This window comes from Perissodus microlepis, chromosome 20 (genome assembly GCF_051167445.1).
Source record: "Perissodus microlepis isolate ML-2025 ecotype Zambia chromosome 20, ASM5116744v1, whole genome shotgun sequence".
Taxonomy (NCBI): Eukaryota; Metazoa; Chordata; class Actinopteri; order Cichliformes; family Cichlidae; genus Perissodus; species Perissodus microlepis.
This window is the reverse complement of record NC_140480.1, coordinates 4269013-4282626: the sequence shown is the minus strand read 5'-3', so window position 1 is coordinate 4282626 and position 13614 is coordinate 4269013. Positions and strand designations below refer to the sequence as shown.

The 13614-nt window shown below is 39.6% G+C and overlaps 1 protein-coding gene across 2 annotated transcripts; it reads left to right on the top strand.

The window, feature by feature from the left end:
* Positions 1 to 512: 512 nt before the first annotated feature.
* On the top strand, positions 513 to 10264 carry spsb1 (splA/ryanodine receptor domain and SOCS box containing 1). 2 transcript variants are annotated; one of them, XM_084917525.1, is made up of 3 exons: positions 513 to 712; positions 4245 to 5125; positions 8727 to 10264. In XM_084917525.1, the coding sequence occupies exons 2-3, from the start codon at positions 4432 to 4434 to the stop codon at positions 8852 to 8854; spliced, it is 822 nt and encodes a 273-aa protein (XP_084773651.1). In that variant the 5' UTR covers positions 513 to 712; positions 4245 to 4431; the 3' UTR covers positions 8855 to 10264. The 2 variants fall into 2 exon arrangements, with proteins under 2 accessions (XP_084773651.1, XP_084773652.1); XM_084917526.1 differs by lacking the exon at positions 513 to 712 and adding an exon at positions 1462 to 1958.
* Positions 10265 to 13614: the final 3350 nt, after the last annotated feature.

Below are 13614 nucleotides of genomic sequence, written 5' to 3'. Positions count from 1 at the left end.
ATGATTTAATTTTCCCTTGCTATCATCTCAAACCAGTCTGACTATTGTACTCAACAAATATAGTTGCAAAGCTCGTGATGAGTGTAAATGCATTTGATAAATATTTTTATATTTGTACACATCTTTGACCACATACACAAAAATTTTAAAAATAATTTAACCCATGATACTGAACTGTAGGGCCATTTTAAAAACTACATATATCTTCGGATTTATCTTATGAAAAATACACCTTTTCACTATCTTAAGACGCCAGAAATAGCGAAAATGTGTTTTAAAAACAAATTAGGTTAGCATAATAAAACAGTTCTCTAGAAAGTGTTCATATCAGCAGTGAAATGTATTAAGATCTGATATTATAATTGGGTTTACATCTTCACTTCGGATTAAATATCGGCACCGCATATTATTTTAGATTTTTCGTGAATACATTTATGGCCTAAAGAAAATCAGCATAAACTGCATTACCAACACGAAGCCATCTTTGCTGTAGCTGCAGCCGCTCTGTGGGGAGGTCCTAATCTGGTCTAGCAGCTGGGAGCGTTTGACCACGTGACGCGAGAGCTGCTAGAGAGCAGCCATCACCATTTCACCTAATTCATGCCCAGCCTGGGAAAAAAGGTGAGAGCACAAGGAAGAGGAAAACTACGATGGAGTAGCTGAAGCCGTGCCTGGTCTCATCCCCTCTGCTGCCGCCTCACAACTTAACAAGGTGTGTTTGCCGTGTGCTTTTTCTCTTGTGTGTTTTTGTGCTTACTGTGTCGAAACGTTTGTTTCGCTTCTAGTGTTCCTCTTTACATCACGTTTAAAAATCTGATATAAAAAATAAAACAACAACGCCTGCAAAGCCTCCTCCCCCAGTTTAGACATAGTAACCACTAAATCGTGTCGCTATCTTCGTCCCCCCCTCCTCGCTTTTATTAACATTAGCCATATTGTGTAGCTGCTTCAGCTAACGCCGACGGTTTTTGCTGTTTGTCGGATAACAAATGTTTCGCAGGCGGTCGAGTTTCAGGTAAACAAAGAAAAAAAAAAAACCGAAGCTAAAGAAAGGCCAACGGTAAGAAACGGTTGACTCACGCGCTTCTTCTGTTTGTAGTTGCGCGTGGACGGTTCCACGAGCTCGGACCACACGGTCGCCAGGTCCATTTAAAACTATTAAGCCCAGGCTGCTTTTACGGTAGCTAGCATGGCAAAACTCGGAGGAATAAGTGTCCAGAAGGCCTACATACGCTCATTCACACCCTGCTGCTTCAGCTGCCAGCACGCTTTACTTTCACACAGTAAGTTTAGTTTTTATTCAGGCTGTTGTAGATGCGTGTTGGTACCAGTTTAGTCAAGGCCTGGAGGTAGTGGCACTATTGTTATACCTGGCTTCTCTTATGCTAATAGTCTGTCCTCAGTTTCAGAACGTGTGTGCTGTCTATTTAAAGCTGTTTAGTTAGACATAAACCAGTCAACAAAACCTGGATATTCTAACTTGAAAGGCGATCTTCATATGCTTATGTAAGGTAACGTTGTATTAGTTATAGCGTTGTGCTAAATCGTGGTGATGACAAACTACAAAAAGTTAAAACACAGAACAAAGCAGACCATATTAAATTCTTGAATGCACTCCTGTGCGACACACTGACTGTCTTTATTAAAGCTTGACCTGTATGTATTCAGGAAATCAGAAAAACAGGCTGTGGTTTAAGTTCAGGTGGGCCTGGTCTAAATTGAGCCTTACAATAGAAACAAGTGTCTTGATGCATGTTCAGTGATGTCCAGATGAACAGAATCAACTTTCCCGGATAGAAACAAATGTTTCCTTGGTTCAGGAATCCCGGCGAGGCCTTTCCTTCTGCATTTTAATCAGCTTCAAACCAATTGGGGGGCCCAGGAACCCTAAACAAACCCAGGCTAGGATCCCAGCCCAAATACACCCTTCCACAAGCCGTCTTTTATACTCCCTGTGGGTATGTTTGTTTTGAAGTCCAAATGAAATCAGGGACGACTTCTTATTGTTCTTGCATTTTTGATTTGCCTGCTAATGTTGCATGCGTTGTAAGGTGGCCCTGTGTGGTGGGAAGGGGGGGGGGGATGGTAAACTCCTGGCACAGAGAGTGTGCAAATTAACACGTTTCACTCTCCATGAATGCTGGACAGCCATCGAAAAAGAGATTGTTTACATTCAGGTGCTGGCCACCCACTGCTTGCTTTTTCTTCCCTCCTTGCTTTCCAATCACTAAAGAGACATGACCCATTTAAATGGTTGTTTACTTGCATTAGAAGAAAGGCCAAAGCACTGCTCAATGAACTCTTGTCTACAATTCAATTAGAGTGGCCTTCCCTGCAGCACCATTTTCCACATTACACAATGCTCTCTACAGCCTTGCTGCAACATGGGCAGAAACGGGAAGCCCAGAAAGCTGCAGCTGTGACACCTGGGCCCACAAAAGTCACATATGTCTTTGGGATATTATTTCCAAACTAATCTTGCTACTGATTGCTTCTGGGCTAATTAAGGGAAACATGCTTCATGCTGTAAAAAGAAAAACCAGCATGAAAATTAAATTTGAAGACATAAATTCTTCATTTTTCTTCAACAGTAATGAGAAGGTAGTCCATCAGGCTTTTATTGTCCAGTTTCTCTGCTGAAACTATTTCTGCCTCAAAAGAGCTCCTGTCCAGCTGTGCTTCTCTAAAACTTTTTTTTTTAAAACCAGACATTTTGTTACAGCTTTTCCTGTTGCCCTCTGACTAGACAGCCATATAATAGGAAATGGCTGGAGTTTTTCCTGTCTTTTTTCCCCCTATTTTTGGAGGTTGTGGGAATATTTCACTTTCACATTTGATGCGTCATGTTATCCCGTGGAGAATGCTGCTTTTATGCTCTTTTAACATTTCCAAAGCCAGCACTATTAGAAGATTTAATCACATTTGTAATGCCGCAGAGCAAAAACTCCTGTTGATTTTATTACATACATTTTGTTGCATTCAGGGTTGGCCTATCAGCTACTTGATAAATGGTCGAAATTGGCAGCGTCAAGTTTTCGTGAGTTCTCAGATGTACTTGGCTTTTTCAAGAAATGTTGGTAAAGTAATGCATGAAATTGAGGACAGCTAATCAAATAAGACTTGAATGTTTTTCATGTTGTTTGTGCGACATAATGCCAAATTAAATTACTTAGCCAAAAGGAGAACACAATAACATGGGTGTTTACCACTTACACATGCAGACCTATGTACACTGCATGGATCTGGAGCTATATTTTATCCAGACGTTTTCATTTATGTGAAAAAATCATGTTTTGTCAGTCTGCACAACCTAATCGAGCCACAAAAATTAAGCATGTTTTTTTGGGGGGGGGGGCATAGTCGGATTATGTGGTTGTTTTTCTACATCTATAATAAATGAATTCAGTTAAGCAAAAATTCAAAGCTGATTATCACAGTTTATCTGCTGCAGTGTGATGAACGTTGACTTCTGGGTAAAATAAAACTGAAGCATACATTTGTGCTCATATCAAAGAGTTTTAAGCAGACACATTCCTAATAGTATAAAGGGATAACACCAATAGGATAAATTTCCTGTCATGGATTTTATGGGATGCTGCCATCTCGCCCAAACCTATATAGCCATTTGTTTTATAAGACCCTGAAGATGGCATCTATAATCTGTCGGTTATTAAATGTTGAGCTGTAGCTGTCCAAACTGCCACTTTAACTAGGTCAGCCTATTCTCTGTGACGAGTCTAATCCATTATAGAAAATCGTTTCAATCTAGCAAATACACTGTTGACTAAGTGATGAGAACTCGTTGGTCTTGTCTTTCTTGGCTGGCTCAGCATAATAACTGAAACTGTTAAACTGGTTTAAATGGGGGGGGGAGGGGGGACTCTGCCTTGGTCTCACTGTATGAAAGCTGAAGAGTTTTAAGTTAAAGATAAATGAATGGCAGTGATCCTAAATGTCTTTTGTTAAAGTTGTAGAAATGTGGCTGTGGTCAACAGATGCATGCTTCCTGTTGTATGATGATGTTATCATGTACTTGGTTTTATATCTTTGGTCATATGACAGTGCCTTCTTTATGTTAAATGCATTCAGAGTCATGAGAGCAAAGTCACTCTTGAGGATACATAAGACTTGCTGTTTTCCTTACATGGATCCTGATGATGTTTTGTTTTATCTAATGCTGTCATTGTCTTAAACAGATTAGTTTGTGAACTTTGTTCTGCTTTCATCTCCTCTGACCTCATCAGGTTGGCTTCCAGCTCGTCATCTGGCCTTGGCTGTCTGCATCTAACAAAGCAAAAGGACAAACCTGCATCTTAGGTGACCGCAGGACACTGGAATAGAGGGTCTGTGGCTGATTACTCCCCCCATTAGTCTTTGAGGAAGCGGGGGGAGGAAGAGGAGGAAGAACGAGCTGCTATATCTACCTGTAGCATGGGGCAGAAAGTCCCAGGTGGCATTAAAACCATCGATATGCGGGATCCAGCATTCAGCCCCCTGAAGTTGGAGCTACAGGCCCTGAATCACACTAAGCCATCACGACTGGATCTGCTGCTGGACATGCCACCCGCGAGCCTGGACATCCAGGTCCAACACTCGTGGAACAATGATGACCGCTCCCTCAACGTCTTCGTCAAAGATGACAACAAGCTGGTGTTCCACCGGCACCCTGTTGCGCAGAGCACGGACGCCATCCGGGGCCGTGTTGGCTACACAAGGGGACTGCATGTGTGGGAGATAAGCTGGGCCATGCGCCAAAGGGGTACACACGCTGTGGTCGGAGTGGCTACAAGTGATGCACCTCTACACTCAGTGGGCTACACAGCTTTGGTAGGAAGTAATGCTGAATCCTGGGGCTGGGACCTGTGCAGGAGTAAACTCTACCACGATGGCAAAAATCACCCAGCAAAACCCTACCCGGCCTTCCTTGAACCAGACGACACCTTCATAATACCAGACTCTCTCTTAGTAGTCTTGGACATGGATGAGGGGACTCTTGGTTATATAGTAGATGGACATTATTTAGGGGTGGCATTCAGAGGACTTAAAGGCAGGAAGCTGTACCCTGTGGTGAGTGCTGTGTGGGGACACTGTGAAATACGAATCCGGTACATAAATGGACTTGATCGTAAGTATGAATTTTAAATTAAATATTACTCCCGTTCAGATTGTCTGTCATGTTCAGCTGTGTCATTGTGATCTCTTGTTTACTGAGCTCACCTAACCAGTGGGAGGATTTATTGATGCAATAAAAAGAGGTTTAACAGTTAGGGCTTGTCCCAGTGTCTAAACAGGCCATGTTACCAAAGAGTAGCATTACTGTATTTGTGTGGCTACCTCTCTAAATGTTATGTAAAACAGTACATATCATCATTGCACAGTGTGTTATCTTGCTGTTCAGTCCAGATTACTTAGAAATTTATATATAGATGCCTCTCTGGCTTAATTTGCCTGATATCAGACATAAAATGGAAGTTAAATCACTATTAAAGTCTGACATTGCATCCACTCTGGCAGCAATAGGAAATGTCTCAGTTTTGATAAACAATTTTGGATCACTCTAAAGTAGAAATGTAATATATTTATATATAAGTATGTGGTGTCTCTCTCTCTCTCTCTCAGTCTACTTCAGAAGAGGTAGCACTAGCGCAGGTTGTCTTCAAATCACAGGGCTGGTGTTTCAATCCCTGGTCCCTTTTGTAGAAATACAGAATCATCCTTAGACAAGCCACCAATGTCAAGCTGCTCAAAGTATCAGGCCCTGCATGGCAGCTTCTCGACCATTAGTGTGATTAAAAAGTAGTTACCAGTAGTCAGCTATCACTAAAAAGGTGTGGTATATGCTTAGTTCATTCATTTATTGACTCTTTTTTTGTTTGTTCAAGAAGGAGAAAGATTTGTAAACACAAAGTGCAAACAAAAGCAGTCAAAGGTAACATTTAAAACAAAAAAAAAAAGCAAAGACAGAGTGAGGACTTGTGAGACAACAAATAAAAAGTTTCAAAAGTTCACTTTAAGCAGTTCTTTGTTTCAAATGAACTTTGACCAAAATTAATTTTGTGACAAGTAAACTACATTTTTTTTCCCTCTTCATGGCCAGATTTTAAAGAGACGGGCAAATAAAAACCTAATTCCAAGTTTATCATAAGCTACATGTTGCATTGTAAGAGGAAATCTGTTTTATGTTAAAATTGCAGGTTTCTCAGGTTAATAGAGTGCGTAGCAAACTCCTGTCAAGTCCCAGAGCTCTCTCCATCAAGTTAACTTCTGTCTGAGGTTGCCTTTGTCTTACTTTCAGTTTTTAATCCTCCCTCTTTGCCAGCTCAGCATGGGGATTTTTTTTTTTCAATGTTTTTGGTTTGGTACATTTTCTGTAGGTATTCTAGTTGTTCCGCTGTCTGCCATTTCACCTACATGGGGAAACCTACTAATGGGTATCGGGGAAAATGACAGCACTGTCTTCGTGTTTTGGTTGTTCTGTCTACTTCACTTTCTTGGTAAAGGTACCCTGTGTTAGGCTTTGCAGATGTAGTCATTTTTCTAATCCACATTTCTCAATGGTGGATTAATGGTTATGCCTGAATGAGCGAATGGTATCATATTTGACAAAATCAGTTGATCTTATGTATCCCTTGTCTGAGGTGTTGTCTTGAGATTACCTCAGACAGCTGTGTCCTGTGCTGAACTAGTGCATGAACAGACATGTTGTAAACTTCCCTTTCTTGTCATTGCCTGTACTTTGGCTTGCTTTTAATCAGAACCAGGTGATCCTTTATGTAAGTGTACAAACAACATGCTAGTTGTCCCATCAGACAAATAATGAGAAATGACTCCAGTTGGATTAATCCCAGTTATTCCTCGGCTCATGAGGTTTCAGTGAGGAAAGATGGTGCTTATTGAAACATGTTGTACTACCCCGATGTCCCAAGTGTTCTGTGCTCATTAGATTTTTATGTTGAGCTCAGATCTCTTGACCTAGTTTCAGCCTGAATAAAAGAAACTGTCATATACATAAAAGCCTCTTTGAAGTTGATGATTTTTTTTTTTTTTAACTGTTGTATTTGGAGCAGGGAGATCTCTAATCTTAAGTAGTCTTGTTAAACGCACTTGGCATCATTATATGTAGTTAATCTTGTGACTTGATCCAATATGCAGAGCTGCCACAGCAGCTGAAGTCCACACTTTTTGTTGTCTCAAACAAGTCCAAACCTGGAGAAAATATGTATACTAGAGTTGCAAAGTTAACATCTGTTCTGCACAGACACATTTTATGTTCTACATTTTAAAATATGACAAAAACTGTAGTGTACCAGTATTTGGCACTGAAGACTTTTGTCTTTTAAATAAACTGAGATGGTGTATATGTTGTTGCTCACGAAGTGAAATGTAGGCAGTAAAGTTAAATAACCTAGAATCTACAAACGCATCAGGTTGCATCTCTCTAGTCAGCAACAGTGTTGAGCAGATGTTGGTGAATGTAATTTAGGATTTTGAGGAAACATTGGTCAATCTACTGTTTGGAGTTGGCGACCTACTGTCTGGTTTACTTATCGGAGCTTCCTTTGTCAGAGTCTTTGCTAGAATTTTTTTAAAGTGAAAGAAATGTCAGGTTTTTTTGTTTGTTCCTGGGGGGGGCGGAATGGGGGGTGGTTTCTGACACTGATGCATTTATGCGCTTTGCGCAGCAGTAGCAGTAACTGAATTATCTGCAGATTAGTCAGGATTTGGTGGTAATCTGTGCGCTTTTGGATAGCCACCAGCTCTGCTTTTTCAGATGGCAACTTTATACAGTGGATAAGCACCTCTTCCTCTGGTTGAAAGCTGTACTTTATTTGAGTTCTATCCTGTGGGGCGTGGGCAGGCAGGCTGGGGCTGTCCGCACATCCAAGACCCGACACAGCACCCCTCATGTTTGAGGGTTTTGTCTTTGTATCAGAAACTTCATTCTCCTGCTGCTACCGCCATTACTCTTAAAAAAACAAAACAAAAACAAATAAACAAAAAAAACTGCCTGTATTACCAGATGACTCTTATGGGACAGGCATGGTTGTGCATTGGTCATATGCAGTTTTGCATGCACTTATATATTGTAGCTGCTTATTGTCGTCAGAGTGCAGTGTCATAAATGTGGAACAACTTGTCTGTGGGCAACTCTTGTTTGCATCAGGCTTGCTGACAGATTCTTGACTTCTGCCTTCTAGCCCTACAAAAGCCAAATATGTGATCAATAGATTTTTTTTTTTTTTTTAAAGGAATATTTTAGATGCATTATGGTGTACTCTACTATTTAACTTGTGTAAGCTGTCATATAAACATGGGCTGAACTGCATTTGCAGTTTTCTTTTATCCACAGGGCATGTGTAGATCCCAGATGTGTTAATACTGTTAGAAATCATCATTTTATTTCAGAGTGCATGTTTTAATGGTGTGAAGTGCCTTTGAATATCTCAAGCCTAAAAAACTTAAAAGCTCAAATGTGGAACATCATAATGACTGATGTATGGAGACATAATTCGTTTTTGAGGGGGCAGGGGAGAGCTCAAAATTTGGCTACAGTACACTGAACCTGCTGCCTTCTCTAGAGCAGCAGCCTACGGTTAAAACAATGTTATTGGACATGACACATTATGCACGCTGCCTTTTTGCTCGACTTATACATGCTCCTGAAATTAGCTTCTGTCTCTGCAAATGCATAACTTTAACTTTATCACCCTCTTTCTCTCCCCCAGCTGAACCGCTCTCTCTGATGGACCTGTGTAGGCGTTCAGTGAGGGTGGCGTTAGGAAGAGAGCGTCTGAGTGAAATCCATAGACTACCCCTGCCAGCCTCTCTCAAGAACTACCTGCTCTACCAATGACGCCGCCGACAGTCACAACACTCTGAGCACACCCTAATTTCTTTATGTTTCTCTGGGATCATTCTCGGGTTAAACCTGTTTGACAGCATTGCTCAAGCCTCCAGGACTGAATCAGCCTCGTGATTCTATGAGTACGCTTCCATGTCAGTGGCTGGACTCCTTTTCAGTTTCTTATCTTGTTTTTAATGACTCTTTCTCAATTGTATTATCTAACTTTATCAAATCAGGAATCACTGAGCACTATGCACACGCTGATCCAGTCGATGCCCTGGCAGTCACCAGTTTGTAGGTTGCTGTGGTCAAGGTAGTTAAGTGGTCAGTACCTCTGCTGTGACCTCCAGACTTTCTGATTTATGCATTAATGGCTTGCAGGCTCAGAAATGTGATACGCTGTAGTACTAAAACACCTAGTGATGAATTGGCTCAGCAATGCATTGCCTGTATCTGACCACAAGGTGGCAGCACATATCAATCTGTAAAACAACTTAAATTGAGCATTATAACAGAATTGTTTTTAGAAATCAGTAGAAGATTTTAAAAGTGGTAGTGGATTTGAAAAATGAAAAACAAGTGCTCCAGACACAACACAGAAAAGAGATGCTTACCACTCCATAGAGAGCGTCTGTAGTGCAGTGCGGTTAGTGCACTGTGAGGCCCCTGAGCTGCTCTGACCTCTCACTGTGCTATCAGGTTTCTGTGATCTAAAAGGGCCGCATTACTAGCCATCAGGCATCCGACAGGAATGCGATCAGCAGTAATTTTAACAGAAATATGTCACTGTGATTATTTGTAGCATGCATCTGCAGGAATTATTTTCTCAATAGAGTCATGTCTTTTTATCATTTATCACTCCTGCTTTCTTGTAGTGCAGTAGTTTTCAACCACATGCTGTTGAGGCCCAAGAGTTTTTTTTGTTTTGTTTTGTTAAATCGGTCTCTTCATCAGATGACTTCACTGGTTTGCACAAATTAAGCCAGGTAATGGGGAAAACAAATGAAATAGCTACTTTAGTGTAACAGCTGACTGACTCTTGGGTCCCACTGGCTCATAGCTGAGAACCATTGATGTAGTGTTTGTGTTTATTACATTAAAAAAGGGGGGCAAGGGGAGTTTGAGGTAATGGGCTATGTAGATGCCTGAATTGACAAGCTAAAGTTTTAAGGCACTGTACTGGGATAAAATGACAATCTTCAACGTGCTGCACAAATGTAATAAAAGGTCAAATTGCCAACGCAAATATCATAGACCTGTTGTCGCTAGTATTTTTAAATGTGCAAATGTGACACACATTCAGGATGCAGCTGAACGTGGACACACACTTCACTTTTCCTTGCTTGCAGCTTCCCTTTTTATTTGTATTTCTTGTTGTAGATTTGTTTGTAAGTATCTATTAAAGATGATTTCAAATTATATAGTGTGCATTGTTTTAACTGCAGCCAAAGCAGTACAATCTCCTGTACTCTACAAACTCCCTGGCTGTGTTCACAGTATGGAAACTATATTAGAAGTAACTAATGGTCATTATTAGGTCTCTCTTTACTTTAATAATTAGTCGAAGATTTTTTAATTTTATTATTATTTTTTTTTTAAGAATGAAACCGTTTTAACCCTTAGATGACAGAGTAGTGAGATTTGCTGTTGCAGATAAGTGACTGAAAACAACTCATTTGATGGAGATTAACCATTAAAATAAAGGGAGCAGAGATGGTGTCATTATAAACGGAAGTAGAGTTGTTTAGTTATTCCTACCTAAAATATAATGGATTTGTAAATAAATCATTCAGTCATTTTGGAATAGCTTTGTCACTGGGCGCTTAAGGGAAGAATAGGAAACAAACGGATGCTACATTACCATGATCCTCCCACACAGGTGTTTTCACTGTTTGGTGTCAGTGTGTGGAGCAGTGCGTGGGTGTGTCCACTGAGTCTATGTTTGGACCTGTTTTTCTGACATGAAACGGGTAATTGTGTTACTAATCACAATAATTAATGTTTTGTTCCTAAACAACAGAACCTTCATTTATGTCATTAATTAGGGTTTCTCTGTTTAATGTTAACATAGCTGCTGTGAATCCAATTACTGAAATGACTTGCAGATATGAAAGAACACTTATGTCCTCCCAGTTAGATTTGAGTATTCCATTGATGCTATACTTTTTATGCCTAGTAGGTAAAAATACTACAAGCGGCAAATTTGATTGTATTCTTATGTGCTGGCTTTCAGATGGGACTGATTTTAGTGAACAGGTAGGAAAACATGAGTGTATATAATGACATTAATAATGGCTGAATTCCATTTCGCTGATTCAGAGGGAAGTAGTTATGTGTGTTGAGCTAATGTCACACTGCGATGGCTTCCTGGGAGACATGGATATCACAAGCCTATATTAATGATATTAATTACAAATGACTGCATCAAGGCCAAAGATTAAGAGTATTTTTGTTTGTGTATTTCTTTGTTTTTGTCCTTGTTTTTGTGGCAGGAAGTGTTGCACTCTAGTACTAAGTAAACAGACTTTTGTGACCTCACTGGACCAGATGTGAAGTCTTATCAGCTGGATAAATGGAAAGCACCTGTGAGGAACAACAAGAAAAACAAGTTTACTTGTGTAAGCTTTCAACAACGAGGCAATTCAAGATATGAGCTAAGATAGAAAAGAGTGTTTAAAAAGTTTTTAATCTTGAAGTTAAACTGAAGATTAATGGTTAAATTAACATTGTACACTATGACAATGCGATGCTAGATAAGAAGAAGAAGAAGGTTTGTTCTGCATAACCTGAGAGATCCAGAAAGTAACTCATGGATTGTCTAAATTCTTAGAAAACAGGATGCCATTATAAGGATCTGAGACACTGGCTCATGTGATCCACTGTCCTGTCTTTAGTGAGAATGCTGCCACAGCTCAACACTGGAATTTTGGTAGAATCCAGCTCATCCACACACACACACACACACATACTGTATATGATAAACCATGGGAGACATCTTAAGCCTCTCCTAAAATTTGCATTTAAAGCTAAGTTACTGAGCTGAATTATACTTGAAAGATTTTAGCCATACTACACAAAGACCATGGGGAACATTAGCTTTTACAAACTGGATCCTTTGACCCACAACTTTTAGGTACATAAATAGCACGAGGTCTTCTGAATGTCAGTGAGATGCAGAGCCACATTTTGTGGCTCCTGACACTGCATGTCCTACCACATTTCACAGCCTTTATTTTATTCCTCATATAATAAATACCAATTAATATATTCCATTTATTTTAAATTATTGATTAGGCCTTTTATGTTTTAAGACATTTCACAGTTAAAACCATGAGAACACAGTTAATGACCAAAAACTACCAAAATTCAGGTTAAGAATGACAGTATCTTAGAACATTATAATGAAAGTGTTAGGATATGCTAAATGACAAGAAAATAAATAATACTCTGATTCTCACAATTTTCTTTAATATTATTATATTTGACTTCTGTTACTTTAAGAAATATTTAGGTGCTGGTTTACAAGTTTTTTTTTTAAAAAAAAGGTAAACAAACACACTGGGAGTGCTTTAAATGGTAATGGGTAAAACCAGTAAAGTCGGGAGCAGGCAGTGGTTGGATGGGTGTGGGTGGGATTTAACTTTCAAGACTGCATCAGTCTCAGAGGCCTGTGACCGTTTCTTTGACGCACAAACCAAGACCCTCCAGTGCATGTAGAGGTTTTAATTTAATTTAATTTTTTTATACAGAACATACCTTATTAAGCAGCTCTTTTAGCAACAAAAGAAGACTGATTTGTGCTTAGAATGCTTAGAAATGTTAGTGTGATAGTGAACAACCTGTTTTAAAGATTAAAGTAAAATTGATTAGAAAAACCTGAAATAAAGAAATCAAAGCAAACATGGCTTTTATAGCTATGAACAACCACACCAGATATGCATTTATCGCAACTGGTCACTTGATGTCAGCATTCGCAGTACTTAAATAACCATAAAAACAGTTGGTGGTTTTGATTTAAAAAAAAAAAACTTCTCTAATGAGACTCATTCTAATTCAAAGTATCGGATTGCACAACCCTTTTAAAACTCTACCTGTCAAAGTGGGTAGGCCAGAAGATGATTTATAGGACATGAAAGAGGAAAAACAAAACGTTCCTACGCAAATGTGTTCCTGTGTTCCTGCACTTTGGACTGAATCTATGCTTATGCAATGAAAACTGATTAATCTAACTTCTCTGGGCCCCAACTGTGAAACGGTAACAGACCTCAAAAAACTAAGGCTTTCCAATAAATTCAGCATAGTAAAAAAATATATTTGTCTGTGAAATTAGATGTAGCAAGTGACGTGATCTCCAGGGCACCTTGTGCCAGAGGCTGCCTCATTTGCTTCCAATCAAAGTTACCATGATTTGTTGATAACCCAAATGAAATAATAATACATATAAGTAAATAATAAGAAGAAGACTAAAAAACATGGAAATAGCAAGTATAAGCTAAGTTCCAGTGTCAGTGCTCTCATGTCAATAACAAAAACATGTCAATACAGGTTTGCAAAAGCAATTTAAAACATGACAAAATGTGCCAGTGAGTCTGGTTTGACGACGTTGCGGCAGAGAGACAAATGTTGTTGCACAGACAAACAGCCCGCAAGGTGCAAAACAAGGTTACAAACTCTCTCTGCTACCTAGATGTCCTCAGTGTAAGAACAGCTGCAGTAAAGTATTACTGCACACTATAACATGGGTGGATGGCTCATGCCACAATGCTGCA

Coding starts and splice junctions, on each gene's coding strand:
- spsb1 (XM_084917525.1), top strand. CDS start 4,432: ATGGGGCAGAAAGTCCCAGGTGGCATTAAAACCATCGATATGCGGGAT. Junction 5,126..8,726: donor GTACATAAATGGACTTGATC/GTAAGTATGAAT, acceptor TCTCTCCCCCAG/CTGAACCGCTCTCTCTGATG.